Source organism: Felis catus, chromosome B4 (assembly GCF_018350175.1).
Source record: "Felis catus isolate Fca126 chromosome B4, F.catus_Fca126_mat1.0, whole genome shotgun sequence".
NCBI classification, from domain to species: Eukaryota; Metazoa; Chordata; class Mammalia; order Carnivora; family Felidae; genus Felis; species Felis catus.
Window position 1 is genome coordinate 124,714,567 of NC_058374.1, and position 18,068 is coordinate 124,732,634.

Below are 18,068 nucleotides of genomic sequence, written 5' to 3' on the forward strand. Positions count from 1 at the left end.
TTTAGAATATTACATAAGCTTAATTGATGAAGCAGTGGCAGTGTTTGAAAGGATTGACTCCAATTTTGAAAGAAGTTCTACTGGGGCGCCTGGGTGGCGCAGTCGGTTGAGCGTCTGACTTCAGCCAGGTCACGATCTCGCGGTCCGTGGGTTCGATCCCCGCGTCGGGCTCTGGGCTGATGGCTCAGAGCCTGGAGCCTGTTTCCGATTCTGTGTCTCCCTCTCTCTCTCTGCCCCTCACCTGTTCATGCTCTGTCTCTCTCTGTCCCAAAAATAAATAAACGTTGGGAAAAAAAAATTAAAAAAAAAGAAAGAAGTTCTACTGTGATTAAAATGCTATCAGACAGCATCGCATGTGACAGAGAAATCATTTGTGAATGGATGAATCAACCGATGTGACAAACTTCCCTGTTGTCTTAAGAAACTGCCACAGCCACCCCAACCTTCCGCAGCCAGCGCCCCAGTCGGTCAGCAGCCATCAACATCAAGGCAAGACCCTCTACCAGCAAAAAGATGAAGATTTGCTGAAAGCTCAGATGTGGGTTAGCAGTTTTGGCAAGAAAGTACTTTCTTTTAAAGTTTATTTCTTTTGAGAGAGAGAAAGCACTAGCGGGCAGGGAGCGAGGGAGAGAGAGAGTCCAAAGCAGGCTCCATACCATCAGCATGGAGCCCGATGAGGGGCTCAAACTCCTGAGCCACGAGGTCATGACCCGAGCTGAAACCAAGAGTCAGATGCTTAACCAACTGAGCCACCCAGGCGCCCCAGTAAAGTATTTTTTAATTAAGGTATACACACTGTTTTTCAAAGACATAATACTATGGCAGACGTACCAGACTACAGACTAAACAGTGTAAACATCATTTCTATATGCACTGGGAAACTAAAACTCATTTGACTCGCTTTATTGCAGTGTTATGGAGCCATGCTGGATCACTGGTGGAAAACGCAAGCGGCGCTTGGAGATCTTGGAAGGCGGGAGGTTTATTTTACACCAGGAGGCTCAGAGGACATCCTTCTCCAGAGATCGGAGTCCCGAGCACAAGCGCAGGGGACAATTTATAGCCTGTTGTTGCTTCCGCATTGGTGGTAATTTGGTGCACACGGCAAGCAGGGCAGGAAGAACCCGGAAGAGGAGAGTCTAAGCTAGAACTAGAGCTTACGTTAGTCCCTTCGGCCATCTGATGATGCATAGCTTTATTTTCCCAACAGCAGTATTTGCTTTATTGTGGTGGTCTGGAACCTGCAGTGTCTCCGAGGTGTGCCTGTATAGTTTTCAGTCCCCTGATATCATTTGTTTAACCCTGTTTCCAACACTTGCCATGTGGCTACAGCATCCGTCTTCCCCACCTCACTCCCCCGTGAATACTGGCTTCCAGTGACTTTCTCAAAGGTTGTTTACTGTCCTTTGCTGCTGGAAACTAGTCTTATTTCAAGTGTGCAGGAAAATGTGAATGGTGATGTTTTCTCATGTCAAATTTACCATTTGGAATCTTGTAGCATAAATGTAGAACAGCACACCTTTCAACCATGTCTTCTGTTGAACTTTCAGACTGTAGATGTAGGTCAATTTTAGATGTGATTTCTTTCAGTGTCGACTGCACCCTGACAAAGAGTCAAACTCTAGTCAGGCCCCTGAAACTTCTAGGTCTGTGTATGTACTTCCTTGTAAAATCCAGTTCTAGCAAGAACCCTGCTAAGTCAGTTTAACCAGAACCCCCCACCTTTGATTTCTGATCAGACCTCAATATCTGATGGGGCCCCTCATCCTCCCCCCCAACCCCGCCCCCCCAGCAGGTGATGTCTGATCACCTCAGCCTGCCTGAAGCAAGAATCCTGTTAGATCCATTGAGGCCGAATCCCCCTCACCCCTGATGTTTCCACTCAGTAATTTTTCATCCACTGACCCCCCCCCCCCCGCCGCTCCTTGGTTACAAATTCCCACTTGCCCATGCTGTATTCAGAGTTGAGCCCCATCTCTGTCCCCCACTGTGACATCCCATTGCAGTGGTCCCTATACCTATCACGATGGCCCTGAATAAGGTCTTCCTTACCATTGTTAATGTCATTGAATATTTAATAGCTCCTGCCTTCCACACACTGTCACCAGCAGGGAGGCGAGGCAAGGGCCAGCAGATTGAGAAGAATGGTACCATCCACACAATGAATGGCTGTTCCTTGTCCAGTCAATTTAAGACTGACCGGGAAGAGCTCGGCATCATCTCACCAACAGAAGGCAAGACAGCATGTCAACTGGGAGGGCCAATTGTGGGCCTTGAAAGCCATCTGAGGAGAAAGGAGTGGTCACCTCCAGTGGACCGCCTGACATGTGGCATAGACCCTGCAAGAGGTTGGGGAGACCTTCCTGGATGCAAGCAGCGAGGGCACACGGGTAAAGGGTGCCTGCCACCACCGTCACGCTTCAATGCTGCAGACCAGAGGTGATCCCATAGTCCGAAAGCTAACAAAAGAGATCTAAGGTTCAAGTCCAAGGGTTAGCTGTGAGGTGACTGTCAGTGGCCCAGAGCTCTGCACTTGTCCTGTGTGTGATGTGAGAGTCGCTCCAAATCAATGTCAGCATCACTCCAGCGACTCATTGTCATTCTGGCCAGTGAGAGTGACTGGTCTACCATGTTGCCTTCTTGGAACCAGGGCCACCCCTCAAGCCCTGGGGCTACCCCATAGGCGGAGTCTCTGACTTCCTAGAGGCATCTAGTCAACCCCTTACAAAGGGCTTTCCCTGAACAGAAGCAGGAGGAACCGGGCCCACTGTCAGCCCAGGCTGGTCTCGGGCATTGGGCAGTGACTCACGGATCTGTGAGGTGCTTCTGGCAACTGGAGCCCAAATAGGACTAGTTTCAGCTTGGGGTGCTCCACCTGGGTCACACTGCTGATCCCAGCTAGTCCCAGGTATGTGAGGGAGACTTAGCAATAAAATTTGAGGAGCGCCTGGGTGGGCTCATTCGGTTAAGCATCTGCCTTCAGCTCAGGTCATGATCTCACAGTTTGTGGGTTTGACCCCACGTTGGACTTTGTGCTGACAGCTCAGAGCCTAGAGCCTGCTTCTGTGTCTCCCTCTCTCTTTGCCCCTCCCCCGCTCATACCGTCTGTCTCTCAAAAATAAACAAAAAAATTAAGGAAAAAAAAAAAAGAAAGAAAATTTGAGGAATTCACTCTAAAACAGGGTAGGTCACCTTTTTTGTGTAGAAAGGGTCAGAGAGTAAATACCCAAAACTATTGGGTAGTTGGTCTCCTCCTTTCTGGTTTCTAGATTTCTTTATATATTAAGGAGATGAGCCCTATTCTGTAGTTGTGGATATAGTGGTCTCTTTGGGTCAGGCAGGCTAAGTGGTTGATGGTGTTGTTCCAACGTCTGAGATACCTCGTAGTTGTTCGAGTGGCGTTGTCCAGCAGGAGTGTAAAAATACAGGTCCGGAACTCAGGTGAGAGGCCTGGCCTGGAGGAATATATTTGAGAATAATCGGTACAGATGGCATTTGAAACAATGAGATGAGTGCGGTCCCCTAGAAAGGGTAGATAGAAGAGGTCATCAAAACTGAGCTGTAGGGCATTCCAGAATGTAGAGATGGAGGAGGACCAACCAGCAAGACACAGAAAAGGCTTTCGGTGACATAGGAAAGAAAGAGGCAGAGTTTTTTCTGGGAAGCTAAGTGAGGAAAGCATTTCAAGGAGGAAGGAGACTGTCAAATACTTGTAGGGACTGAATAAGGTAAGAATTCTTGCTGACAACTGATAGCTGGATTTGGCATCATGGAGACTGTTGGTGACCTTGACAGGTCTACTTTCAGTGTTGGAGACAAAAGCCTGATCTCCAGAGAGTGAAGGAATTAGAGAAATACAGTAGGCTGCTGGGCAGTGGGAGTTAACTCGACGTCTGAGGTTATAAATGTAAAGAGCCGTCCGAGCCGTCGTGTGTTTTTCACGAACCGTATCGAACTGCTCAAGTGCAGGCAAAGCGGAGGCAGAGAGCTGTATTTAACCAGGGCTGCCCCGAGTGTCTGAAGGAGGCAGTTGAGGATGTATGGATTGATGGACCCAGGGATCTGAGCTGAAAAGTGAGAAGAGTACTCTATAGTGAAAAGGTGGTAAAGCAATGGTTTGGAGGTCTAGGTACGGTCAGAGCCTAATGTATTATACTCATAAATACAACAAATATACGTACATCACCCTAGTCTCTTCTGGGTGAGTTCCACACAGGCTTGATGTCCATCTAGGTTATCAAGAAGTACAACAAGACTGGGTAATATTTCTTAAATTTTATTCTTATTTGAGTTTACAACAATTCAAAGATGGCAGATGCCCATTATAAATGGGTATACTAGACCATACATACTTTATAAGGCAAGGAAGCCCAGTTACTGAAAAGAGTTTGAAAATGTACTTCTTTTGGCTACGTCACTGATAGTCTATGATGCGAAACTCTTGATGTCTCCCGGAGGATACATTATCACAAGTTTCCATTTTATCAGGTTCTAAACTTTATTTTTTAAAGGAAGAAAATAGTGAGCAAGAATAAAAATATGCCTTAAAAAAGATGATTTCTGTATAAATAAAGCGTGTGATAAATTAGTGAAAGGAAGAAGTTTGGAGAGCAGAAGCTTTCATGTTGTATAAAAATAAATACTGTCAATTTACATAATATAAGACTGAAAATAAATTATTTTGTGGGTAAATAAGTCAGCTTATTGGTTGCGTACTCATGTAAAGGCTTATAGAAAACCAGTAAAAAAAAATTTTAAAGGAATCTACATCCATCTTATAAATTAAGTGATCTAATTGGTAACTGATTTTTCCATGTCTTTGTCCCCTTTGACATGCCTTTTTAGACATTTTGTTGCTGTAACCAAGATTGGATAGCTAAAGAGAAAGGAGACAGAACTCCAATCAGTCATGCTGGTTATTTATTAGCATCTATGCAAAATGGTTAAATCTGGGAAGGGGGTGGCAACTAAATGTTCAATGAAATAAGGCATTGTTCTTTATTCTGAAGTCTTCATTTATTGGTGTTTTCCTTGGTCTTAGGACCATGAATAATTTAGAGTTGGCTATCCTTACCATTACGATCCAGTAAATGGAGGTTTCCTTGTCTGAAACCTGAAAGATGTAGCAACACTCTATCCTATTTTAGAAAATCCTGATGCTTCAGACTATTTCCAGTCAGTTAATTAGTTAGGTACTCTTGATCCACCCAGGGGTCATAGAAAGAGTACTGGCTCAGGGGGCCAGAGACCCAGATTTTAGTCATGATTCAGGCACCCTGCACCCAGGCAACTTTAGAAGTGTAACTTCTCTGCACTTCAGTTTCTTCTGCTGCAAAACACAGATAAAAGTATCCACCTGACCTATTTCACAGGTACTGTTGTGAGTACTATCTAACATAGTGTATTCGAATGCGCTTCAGAATATGTAATGCACTAAAAATGATGGTAAATGCTTTAAAAGTATGGTTTGCTGGGCACTTTTTCATGTTACAAATCAAAATAGAAATCTATCAGGGAATACAAATGCTTATGAATCATACAGTCCAGATGTAAATAAGTAATTTACAAAAGCTTTACAATAAAATCAAGGAATTTATGGATTTTTTAAATAAAAAAAATCTTTGCAGCTAAATATTCATTGACTTAATCATTCTTTCTTTTAAAAGAATGTTCACTGTTTGACATTATAACTCTCCAAAGGAGAAATTCTATAATTAGTTCAGTTCTCTGCCTTGCAAGATTCATTATAAGGCAGAAGAGTGGAATAATTAAAGTTTTAAAATAAGCAAAAATATATAACTCTACACCACAGTCCCCTTAAAGAGTTTAATAGGAATACTTACCCCAACGTTTATGAACAATGTACTATTTATATAATATTAACACTAACTCACAATTTAAACCACAATGATCAAAATTAATGTACATTCCCCCCCTTATCAGTTAAATTATTAGATATCTGATGGGCTGGAGAGATTCCACTGAATTTTTTTAATGAACTATATGTGATATAAAAACACTTACCTATTGAATAACTAAAGAGTTGGTAAAGTTTTGGAATATAGATCAGGTTTTAGAAAAATATATAGGAAACATAGCAGTGTATATGATAGAGTTCCCATGTAGAAATAAGCTTGTGCAAAGAGATGATATGTACAGGCATGACCAATAATTGAAGTAACCCACCAACTTCTCTTTTAAAATGGTAAGCCTAAAAGTTCCAATAGACTTCTTTGGAAGAGCAAGTGAATCACTTGCTCATTCTAAGTCTCATAATATCAAGGTTATATTAAATTGTAGGGTTTTGAGGCGCCTGGGTGGCGCAGTTGGTTAAGCGTCCGACTTCAGCCAGGTCACGATCTCGCGGTCCGTGAGTTCGAGCCCCGCATCAGGCTCTGGGCTGATGGCTCAGAGCCTGGAGTCTGTTTCCGATTCTGTGTCTCCCTCTCTCTCTGCCCCTCCCCCGTTCATGCTCTGTCTCTCTCTGTCCCAAAAATAAATAAACGTTGAAAAAAAAAAATTAAAAAAAAATAAATTGTAGGGTTTTTCTTTTAATAAGAAAAAAACTATTCATTTTAACATAGGTAATAAATAGTAAATTCTGGGCAGTAGCAAAATTTTTGGACCAAATGACAAAAGCATATCGATAAAATGTGTTAAAGAAGTACATAATGCTAGGGCACCTGAGTGGCTCAGTCGGTTAAGCATCTGACTTCGGCTCAGGTCATGATCTCACGGTTCATGAGTTTGAGCCCCGCGTCGGACTCTGGGCTGACAGCTCGGAGCCTGGAGCCTGCTTCGGATTCTGTGTCTCCCTCTGTCTGCCCCTCCGCTGCCTGCACTCTGTCTCTCGCATTATCTCAAAAATAAATAAACATTTAAAAAAAAAAGAACTACATAATGCTAATATTCCAATAGTACTATGATCTTTGCTATCAACAATCCAAGATTCAGTACTCCATCAAACATTTCTCTGTCTTCTGTCTCTCCCCCCCCCCCCACACGATTTCTCACACCATCTCGTCCCTATAAATGCAGCTCATTTTCTCTTATTGACTATTAAGTTTTCTTAAAAAGATCAAAATTATTTTAACAAATCAATGATCAAAAATGACCCGTTGCTGTCTTTAAAGATCCGTCAAGGTCATTCTGTGTTTAAACAGTGGCCTGTGAAGACTTTACAGAGCTGAAATTAGCACTGGCACAGGGAAAAGTGAGTTTATCTTATGCTCAGCAGAACATATTTAGGTCAGGTTGGGAGATAGTAACTGATTATTTATTCTCAGCTAGCAGAGAGGTGGGCATAGTTAAAACTATTAAAGGCTGGGTTGGGTCTCTTTCATTTTGTAGTAGGATTTGCAGTCCAACACATCTGTGAGACAAGAAAGGCTAAAGTAGAGCTCTGTTTCCTCGAACCTGGCATTGTAAGTTAAACAATAACACATATTTCTGCTACATCAGCGGTTTTTAACTTCTTCATTGTAAACATCCTATATACTTCCCTATTCGTTAATTTCAGAGCTTGAGCTTGTGTCTACATCTATGTCAAATTATCATTTATTCTATGAAAAGCAGCACAAATACTGTTGATTCTGGTTTTAACACAAATTCCTTAAAAAAATATTAAGGCCATTTAATTGAATCAGGGCCAACTGAAGACTACCCTGGTAGAAGTCAAACTACTGATTAAAGATTTTTGAAAAAGAGTCATAAGTGGTTGTCTTGTGTTTTCCTCCGTGGAACTTGAGAACAGTTTGAGGACTTATTAGTCTCCAACGTCTCCATCTCGGTCGCCAATAAGCCAAAGAAAATGAAAACTTAAGGCTAACAAAGCTGTTCCAAGCAGATCACCCAATGCCGTCAGATAGGGGATGGAGAAACTATCCGGGTCCTTTCCTTTCCTCCAGAAGTGATGGACCATCCAGTCAGCAATCCACAGCAAGGTAAACACCTAGAAAACACCAGAGATTACTTCTATTGCCTGGATATTCGTACCCCAGTAGACATAACGCCCACTGGGCCATAATCCTACACCACTGCTTTCTGAAAGGAAGAGCATGCGTCAAGTCAAGAACCATGCCTGAAGAGAAGAAATCTTTAACTGACAAGAACATCTTTTCACAAGAAAAAATAGCGTGTGTATCTGTTATTAATAACATTTTTCTTCAACTTTTCATATACCTTCTCATTTTCTTCAAGCTTCCCCAAATCCCAATAATCCTGATATTGAATAGTACTATACAGTTGCCAAATCACTGTAATGTTTCAACTTCTTTCTATATGATAAACCTGAGGACACATATAAAGAAGGAAATAAAAACTAAAATGAGGAATAACATTTCTCCTATTGAAGGGATATCAAATGAAACAAAGATGGGGAACTGACCACGCACTCACTAATTATAAGGCCATGGGTGGCTTCTCAAGGGAAATTTCAGCCAATGGTAAGGACAGTAACTAGAAGGGAGGTGTAGTGAGGAATGACTCATCTACATGGATGTATTATAGATCTAGACAGAGAGTCAAAATATATTAAAGGGTTATTCAAATGCGAAGGTGATATATGTAAGCACTTTCTAGGATATCAGGAATATGAAGACGTTTGTAATGCTTTGAATTTTGGGACCAGGTATTTTTCTCTTTGAATATTTAGAGTAGAAGGATTGTCTAATTTTCAAACTCCTTTACTATGAAGGGATTTGGGACGAGAGAGGTCAGTGTTCCCTGGTTGTGGACAACTCGTCAAGTAGAGTTTAGTGGCTACGAGCACTTCTCTGACACCTACTAGCCAAATGAAGGCAAGTAGCTTCACCTCTCTATTTCTCGCAACTGAACGTTAGAGATAATAATGGCACCTACCTTCACGAGAACGCTGTGAGGATTAAATAGACTGAATAGTTCGGTCCTTGGCACACAATAAGCTTTCATCAGATATCTGCTACTAGTAGATTTTAATGGTGTCATTGCTAGGACCATTTGTGGCCATCTCATTCCTATTTCTATGTGCAGGAGGAAGTGCATCCTTGGCCCAGAGTCTACGCCAAGGGTCTGTTACCTTTTACTGACATGTAGATATGGAGGCTCACTTTGGGCGAGCTGCCTTGGGTTCTACACTTGTGTGTGCTGAGGTTTAGCTCTGACACCTTCAGAGGAGACTGGCTCGTCTACACAGAGAGACAGATGTGTACCCATCCCAAAGGAGTGAACTTTAAATATCTTTGGATATCTGTCAGAGAGGGGGGCTGTGTTTTAACCCATTTTATTTTGTATGAAGTTATTTGTTCTTTAGTGTTTCCCTGGCAAAGACTGTTTTAGAATCACAGAAAGTTCCATCAGAACAATCTGTTTTGCGTGTGGAGGAAGCATGGAATATTAGAAATAATTCTGGACTTGAAAATGATAAGATGCGGATTTGATTTCCATTTATCAGCTGTATGACTGTGGGCAAGCTTCTTACCATGCTGAGTTTAAATTTTCTCATTTTTAAGAAAAAAATTTTAATGGTTATTCATTTTTTGAAAGAAAGAGACAGAGAGCAAGCGAGGGAGGGGCAGAGAGAGAGGAGACACAGAATCCGAAGCAGGCTCCAGGCTCTGAACTGTCAGCACAGAGCCCGACATGAGACTTGAACCCACGAACCATGAGATCATGACCTGAGCTGAAGTTGGATGCTTAACCAACTGAGCCACCCAGGTGCCCCAAATTTTCCCATTTGAAGAAAACCCAAAAGGGCCTAATATCTGCCACACTGACTTTGAAGTAAGTAATAAGAGCCTTGGTCTGGGGGCATGAAGAGAAAGGTAAGAAAGCACGATCTCAGGGTACATCGATAAAAGCATAATGCACAGAGAGAGAAAGAGTCATCCACTGGACCCTGAATGGGCCAGGCCACATCTGGGCAGTGCATTCTGTTCCGGATGCTGTATTTCTATAGAAACTAGGTCACCCCAAGTTTGCTAGATTCAGGGTCTAGCAAAGTGAGTAGCTCACAAAGCAGATACTTGGTATCCAACTGAATGCTGGGGAATCAGTGTGAGACAATGTCATACAACAGTCTGTCCCAGGCAGGGAGGGTGGCAGATGTGAACGTAAGAAGGTTATAGTATCAGGAGATGCTAGATTATAATACAGAGCTTCAGAGGGTAGTTTTAGGCTAAAGGATAAAAGGTACCAAAAGACAGAACTTTTTTCAAGAAAACAATTGGGGTTGTCTATAAATAGAATAAGTTAGGTAGTAAGCTGTATAATACTGGACTATATGGAAGTTCAATAAAGGAATGTGCTGATGAATGAGTAATGTGTACAAGAGGAAACAACAGTTTTATTTATTTATTTTTTAATTTTTTTTTTTTAACGTTTATTTCTTTTTGAGACAGAGAGAGACAGAGCATGAACGGGGGAGGGTCAGAGAGAGGGAGACACAGAATCTGAAACAGGCTCCAGGCTATGAGCTGTCAGCACAGAGCCTGACGCGGGGCTCGAACTCACGGACCGCGAGATCGTGACCTGAGCCGAAGTCGGACGCCTAACCGACTGAGCCACCCAGGCGCCCCAAAACAACAGTTTTAAAGAGGAAAAGGTAGGGGCACCTGGGTGGCGCAGCCGGTTAAGCGTCCGACTTCAGCCAGGTCACGATCTCGCGGTCCGTGAGTTCGAGCCCCGCGTCGGGCTCTGGGCTGACGGCTCGGAGCCTGGAGCCTGTTTCCGATTCTGTGTCTCCCTCTCTCTCTGCCCCTCCCCCGTTCATGCTCTGTCTCTCTCTGTCCCAAAAATAAATAAAAAACGTTGAAAAAAAAATTTAAAAAAAAAAAAAAAGAGGAAAAGGTAGCTGATTTCCATGAGACTGGCAAGAAATGTAAATAAATAAATCTCTTTTATCATACATGCATCATATTATACATCCATGTAGGAGATATTTAATATATAGTTATATACATAAATTTATTCAATATATAACATCATACATATGTGATATATACACAATTTACTAATTCCTTGTTGCACATCTGCACTGAACAGATTAGATTTGTCTAGAACAGGAGTGGGCAAACTATAGTCCATGGACTAAATTCAACCTGCCAACTGTTTTTATAAATAAAATTTTATTGCGACACAACCCCACCCATTTATTTACTTACTTTCTATTTAGTCTATTATTCAATCCTCACAAGATTCTCATGAAATAGGCACTATTATTACCCTTGATGTTCATTTGGAGCAATCAGGTCGGAGAGGTTAAATAACCTGTCTTACAGGTTACACTACAATGACAGAACTATGTAGCTGTGACAGAGACCATATGGTCCACAGAACCCAAGACATTTACTCTCTGGCCTTTTACAGAAAAATGTGTGCTGACCTCTACTCAGGAGACAAATACTTATTCATACAGAAAGAAATAAAATAGCATCCCTACCTCATACACTAAAATAAATTCTAGCTAAGACTCAAGTACAAAAAGCAATACCTGAGAAGTTCTGTAAGAGAATGTCTTGTGACCTTGATGTAGGCAATGGTCTCATAAGTAAAATGCGTAAAAATGCATAAAATATTTTAGTTTATAAACAATTTTAAATTAAAGATTTGTAAAAATAAATAAATTAATTAAAGATTTTTGTAGTTCAATAAATACCACAAATAAAGTTAAAAATCATGTTCCAGGCTTGGGGGAAAAAAAAATCTCTGCACTGCTTATAACTGACAAAGAATTAGTATTCAGAATATTTAAAGAGAATATACAGAGAACTCCTACAGTTCATAAGAAAAAGACACAACCCAATAGAATAGAAAAGGAAATCTAAAGTGTTAATAAACATATGAAAAGATGCTCAACCTCACTAATAATACGCGAATGCAAATTAAACCACATTAAACTCCATTTCATACCCAACTGACTGGCAAAAATCAGTCTTTAAGCAACAGTAATAGCAATTTTGTTTTGTGAAACAGCTGTAATGGATACATGCAATGTTCAAAGAGGTTCATGTGAACGGATTTAATTCTCAAAATACCTCTATTATATGCTATGGACTATGACTATCCCTTTTTGACACAAGAGGATACTAAGGCATATGTGAAGTGTAGGAAGCCTGCCCGAGATCACACAGCTCACGGGCGGAGACAGGCTCAAACCCATATTATAGTCTAACGCTAAGGCCCAAATTATCACCCGTCAGTGCAGCTCGCTGTTTTTGCTCAAAAGAACTCTGCACTGCCAACAGGAGTATAAATTGGCGCAACTGCTTTGGGGACCAACTCGGCAACATGTGTGCGTTTCCTCAATTCGGTAATTCCACATGGAAACATGATCTTTCCCCTCCGTTTCTTCTGCAGCATAGGTAAAAGGGTAAAATTGTTCATGGCTGAAGGAGACTGCCCCGGGGGCTCCACTGAGCCCCAGTCCCACGTGGCTACCTCAAGGACTGAGAAGACCAATATCTTGGTGTGTTTGCAAGAGCGCCGCCGGGAAACTCCTACATGCATGCTCGTTGCACCGTTGTCATAAAAGTCCAAAGTTGGAAATAACCTAGAAAGTCTTCAGGCAGAGGGATGACTAAATGGACTCCGAGGTCACATGACTGAACACTGCAGAGAAGCTAAAGTGAATGAAAAAGAGCTACGCGACTCGATAGGAGCATGTCTCAAAAGCCTAAGGATTGAATGAAAAGGCAGTAGGAGGCTACGTAAAGATTCCAACGAGGCTTATAAACACGACAAAAAATACAATATGTTATTTATAGATTCATTCCGTAGCAAGAGTACAGAAACATGCTTGGGAGTGACACATACCAATTTTGCTAACTGCTCGGGAGGGGAATCAAATGAGACCGGGTACAGGAGGCACCAGCCCTATACATGATGTATTTTTGATTATTTTGAAGTAGTTGTTTAAATAATTTGTTAAGAGTTGATAAAGCTGGTGCTAAATACAAGATCATCTTATTTCCTATTTCCTATAGTTCCTGTTCATTTGTATTTTATAATTAAAAAAAAAAAGTGAGCTGCTGGGGCAGTGGTAACTCACTGACCAGGGTGATCCAAGCTACATCTTAGAATGCCTGCCCAGGGGGATACCTGAGAGAGGAAGTCAAGTGCACCCTGAAGAGGCCACAAAAGGTTTGGACTTGTTAGTACCAAATGGCTCTGAGGCTCACACCAAAGGGGTCTTTAAGTGTCTGTGTGTGGAGTGAGAAACTGGCTGGTTCTTTGATCATTCTTGCAACTGTCCTCTCCAGCTGGGAAAATAAGGGGACGTTTTGTGGAGAAACTGAATGGGAAAGTCTCAGGACGCAAAAACACGAGGAAGCATCAAGCACTGGTTGAGAATGAGGATTCATTGGTAGTTGACAATGGGATCCCTTTAGCCCCTGGTTTTGTTCCAAGAACAGTGGCAGGTGGGAGTATACCCCCCAGAGAGGATGTTAGATGTTCACATTTGGAGGGCTCCCAGTTAAGCGCCCCCACCCCTCCATCCTCTGCTGGTAGAGCGCCCAGTCAGCAGCCTTCTTCACTGCCAAGCTACCTAAGTTTGCCGTGCCGCAGTCTCCTCCCTGTAAGATAGAGGAAATGATGCCTATCTCAGCGAGACAATGATGTGAAGATGAAATTGGGCAGAATACTTAGAACAGCGCCCGATACATAGAAAGAGCATGACAAACACTGACTGTGATTTAAAAAAACAACAGGTGATACATGAAGGAACAAGAACCGACTTTTCCAATAGCAATACTGGGAGACGAGGAAGCAAACGCCTTCGACGTTCTGAGAGAAAGGCATTTCCAAACTAGAATCCTATACCCGGTCAATTTATCTACTAAGTGTGGAGGGTAAACGGAAGCATTTTAAGACATGCATGCGCTCAGGAAGTTTTCTCCCATGTTCTCTTTCTTGGGAACTTTCTTGAAAATCTGTTGATGCAGAATGAGGGGAGAACCAAGAAAGAGAAAGAACGGGGATCGGGAAATAGAAGAGTGAACCGAAAAGAGCAAGGAGGGAAGAAAGCTCTGGGATGAGAGCCATGCAGTCTGGCTCTGGGGAGCCAGAGTCCAGACACAGAAGGAGGATGGTGTCCGGAGAAGAGGTCTCTGTGATCAAGGCAAATGGCAAATTATCTGACATAATAGAGTTTGGGGGCAAAAAACTAAGTCTAGGTATGCGACGACTGTGATGGAGCACTTAGGAAAAAATTAAGGATAGGTCTATAGGAAACTATGCCAGTGAAAAAATAGGGCAATTATCTCTGGAAAAAAAATCAAAGAGAGGTTAAGAGGAAGAAAATATAAAAGGAAAAGAAAGAAAATATCATTATACTGCATGACTCGGCTCTGTGATAAATGATATTTACGGTCATAGAATATAAACAATACTATTCGTTAAATAAATTTGAGCCTTCCTATATTAGGAGGATGAAAGTTGGGGAAATAAGGCATTGAGCAAGATGGCTATATCTTCATCTACCTTAACTAAAAGTCCATAGATAATTTCTTAAATTAAGAAAGCAAAATTAGCAATCCAACATAGAAATAACAGAAGTAGTACCTAAAGTTGCTCTGGAGGACTAGTAGGAACTAGTTTTATACACACACACACACACACACACACACACACACACACACACTTAAAAGAACTTTTTAAAGCATAATTGTATATAGAACATATCCTTTTCCAATATGTGACCCATGAATGAATTATGAAATCAATTTAATGTAATGAAATAGAATAAAATAGAATACAACGGGTTAGAGTAGAAAGTATTAGCATGCTACTAAGGACACTTCATAAAACTTTTGTTTCAGCTACAAAATTACATATATTTAAATATAAATAAAATATAGAAATATATATGCATTAGTTTCAGTATAAACATATTTCTTACTGAGTGTTGTGGTCGAAAACATTTGAAAGCTACTGATCTAACATGTACTTTTCACATGTTAGGTTCCAGGGATCTCACATGTGAATCTCTGGAAGGGGAAAACCATGCCATCTTTCTATTTGACCTCTTGGTTTCTAGCAAAACACTTTTACATGATAAGCCTGAAACAAATGGGTGTTGCTGAAGGGGCTCTACCACTGAATGACTGTGTTACTGTCAACGAGTGAATAAAACCCTCAAATGTTAGTTTCCTCATCTTTTCAATGAGATATCCATTAACTATCTCATTGGTACATTGCAGAAATTAACTAATATGTGTTAAGGGTTAAGCAAATGTCTGTACACAGTAAGTACTGATGGGGAGAAAGGAGAGGGTTTCAATACCACCAGAATTCTATAAACACTAGAGTGCAGAGTCTGAAGTTTCAGAGCTCAGTGCCTGGTGGTGCTCTGGTGAGGAAACAGGGCAAGAAATCCCCAAGAGCAGGCAGCAGGTCTGAAGGGTCTGTGTGCCACATGGGGAGAAAGTGGTTCCCCTGCTTGAAGAGCATTTGGTAGAGGCCATTCGGCCTCCCTGCTGGCAAAAGTCTCAGTGGACCCCAGAGAGCAGCCACATTTGCTGGTATTGGGACGAAGATGCTAGAGTGTGGCCAAACCTGGCACTGACTGTGTGTTGCGATTTGCCATAATCTCTGAAACTCTGTCACTGAGTGACCACACAAACGTTTTCTAGGGCAAGCCGGCACTGGGCCATTGCTCAGCAAGACCCTCCCCGAGAGAGTTGGTGTGGGTCCCAGCCACAGGGGTTTTGAAACACAACCTCATTTGAGATAAAACTCTACAGAGAGGTGCTGCCTGGCAGGTAGACAGCTTGGGCACAGACAGGATAGAGGTGGGAAGCAGACAGAGAGGGCTGAGACAAAGGAGGGGTGGGGTTATTTTTAATCTTATTTTTTATTTTTTTAAATTTACATCCAAATTAGTTAGCATATAGTGCAACAATGATTTCAGGAGTAGATTCCTTAAGCCCCTTACCCATTTAGCCCATCCCTCCCCCCACAACCCCTCCAGTAACCTTCAGTTTCTTTTCCATATTTATGAGTCTCTTCTGTTTTGTCCCCCTCCCTGTTTTTATATTATTTTTGTTTCCCTTCCCTTACGTTCATCTGTATTGTACCTTAAAGTCCTCATATGAGTGAAGTCATATAATTTTTGTCTTTCTCCGACTGACTAATTTCACTTAGCATAATACCCTCCACTTCCATCCATGTAGTTGCAAATGGCAAGATTTCATTCTTTTTGATTGCCAAGTAATACTCCAGTGTATATATATATACCACATCTTCTTTATTCATTCATCCATCGATGGACATTTGGGACTCTTTCCATACTTTGGCTATTGTTGATAGTGCTGCCATAAACATTGGGGTGCATGTGTCCCTTTGAAACAACACACTTGTATCCCTTGGATAAATGCCTAGTAGTGTAATTGCTGGGTTGTAGGGTAGTTCTATTTTTAGTTTTTTGAGGCACCAAGGAGGGGTGTTTGATTATGGGTTGGTGAGTGCTCAAAGTTCCTGCACCAGAGACTAGGGAGCTGGGTGAAACCATTTCCACCTCCCCTGCACACTCGCATGCACATGGATCCACCCCAGGAAGCTAAGCAGCGCCATCTAGTGGAGAATGGAGCCATTACACCAAACCCCACCCAACTGTGCCCTCCAAGGACATCTGCCAGAAGACCAGCACAAGTCACTCCACCTGCTTAGTGTATAGACTATAGAGTGTTTCATAGTTTCAGTTCTAGGAGAAACTGGATGTAAATTCATTTGGGTTTCATTCTGTTTGGTGGGTCATTTATTTGTTTTCTTTGCTTGTTTTTGCTTACATTGCTTTCTTTTTTCTTTCTTTTCTTTCTCTTTCTTGGATACAGAAAGAGAAAAAAATTATTTTATGTTTTTAAATTTTTAAATCTATTATTACATATTTTTTTAATTTTTAAATTTTTTCTTACCTTTTTTCCCTTTTTTTTTTCTCTATATTCTACCATTTCTTTCAACAAGGAGACAAAAACACACCTGGGATCTAGCTTTGTTTATTTGATTTTTTGTTTTGTTTTTAATTTTTCAATTTTAATTTTTTTATTTTATTAACATTTTTCTTCCCCCAAAATGACGGAATTCACCCCCCCAAAAAAAAAAAACAAAAAAAACAGGAAGAAATGACAGCCTGGGAACTAATCAACACAGATAATAAGTAAGATGTCTGAACTAGAATTTAGAACCACAGTATAAGAATACTAGCTGGGGTTGAAAAAAAGCACAGAAGACACCAGAGAATCGCTTTCTGTGGAGATAAAAGAAATAAAATCTAGTTAGGCTGAAATTAAAAATGCTATAAATAAGATGCAATCTCGAATGGATGCCACGATGGCACAGATGGATGAAACAGAGCAGTAAATCAGCAATATAGAAGATTAGATTATGGAGAATAATGAAGTGGAACAAAGAGGGAAACAAAAGGAAAAGATCATGATACAAAACTTAGAGAACTCAGTGACTCATTAAATAGGAATAACACCCAAATCATAGGAATTCCAGAAGATAGAAAGGGGGGAACAAATTATACCAGAAAACGTTCCCAATCTGGGGAAGGACACAGACATTAAATCCAATAAGCACAAAGAACTCCCAATGGATTCAACAAAAACAGACCATTACCAAGGCATATCATAGTCAAATTCACAAAATACACAGGCAAGAAAAGAATTATGAAGCAGCAAGGGGGAAAAAAGTCCTTAACCTTTAAGGGAAGACAGATCAGCTTTGCAGCAGACCTATCCACAGAAACTTGACAGGCCAGAAAGGAGTGGCAGAATATATTCAACCTGCTGAATCAGAAAAATATGCAGCCAAGAATTCTTTATCCAGCAAGGCTGTCATCAAAAAAGGAGAGATAAAGAGTTTCCCAGACAAACAAAAACTAAAGGAGTTTGTGACCACTAAACCAGCCCTGCAAGAAATTTTAAGGGGGACTCTTTAAGTGGAGAAAAGACAAAACAAAAAAGATCAAAGCAACAAAGACTAGAAAGGACCAGAGAACATCACCAGAAACACCAACTCTACAGGCAACACAATAGCACTAAATTCATACCAGAGACTTATTTTAGACCTGAGACCACCTACAGATCAAA

At 41.2% G+C, this 18,068-nt stretch overlaps 1 protein-coding gene across 6 annotated transcripts in view; it reads right to left on the reverse strand.

The window, feature by feature from the left end:
• Positions 1 to 7,535: 7,535 nt before the first annotated feature.
• SLC41A2 (solute carrier family 41 member 2) overlaps positions 7,536 to 18,068 on the reverse strand; it is a 122,151-nt gene continuing 111,618 nt past the window's right edge. For all 6 annotated transcript variants that reach the window (XM_023257388.2, XM_003989197.6, XM_023257387.2 and 3 more), the window contains one exon: positions 7,536 to 7,951. In XM_023257388.2, the coding sequence (XP_023113156.1) occupies positions 7,766 to 7,951 (186 nt within the window). In that variant the 3' untranslated portion in view covers positions 7,536 to 7,765. The remainder of the gene's footprint in view (positions 7,952 to 18,068) is intronic.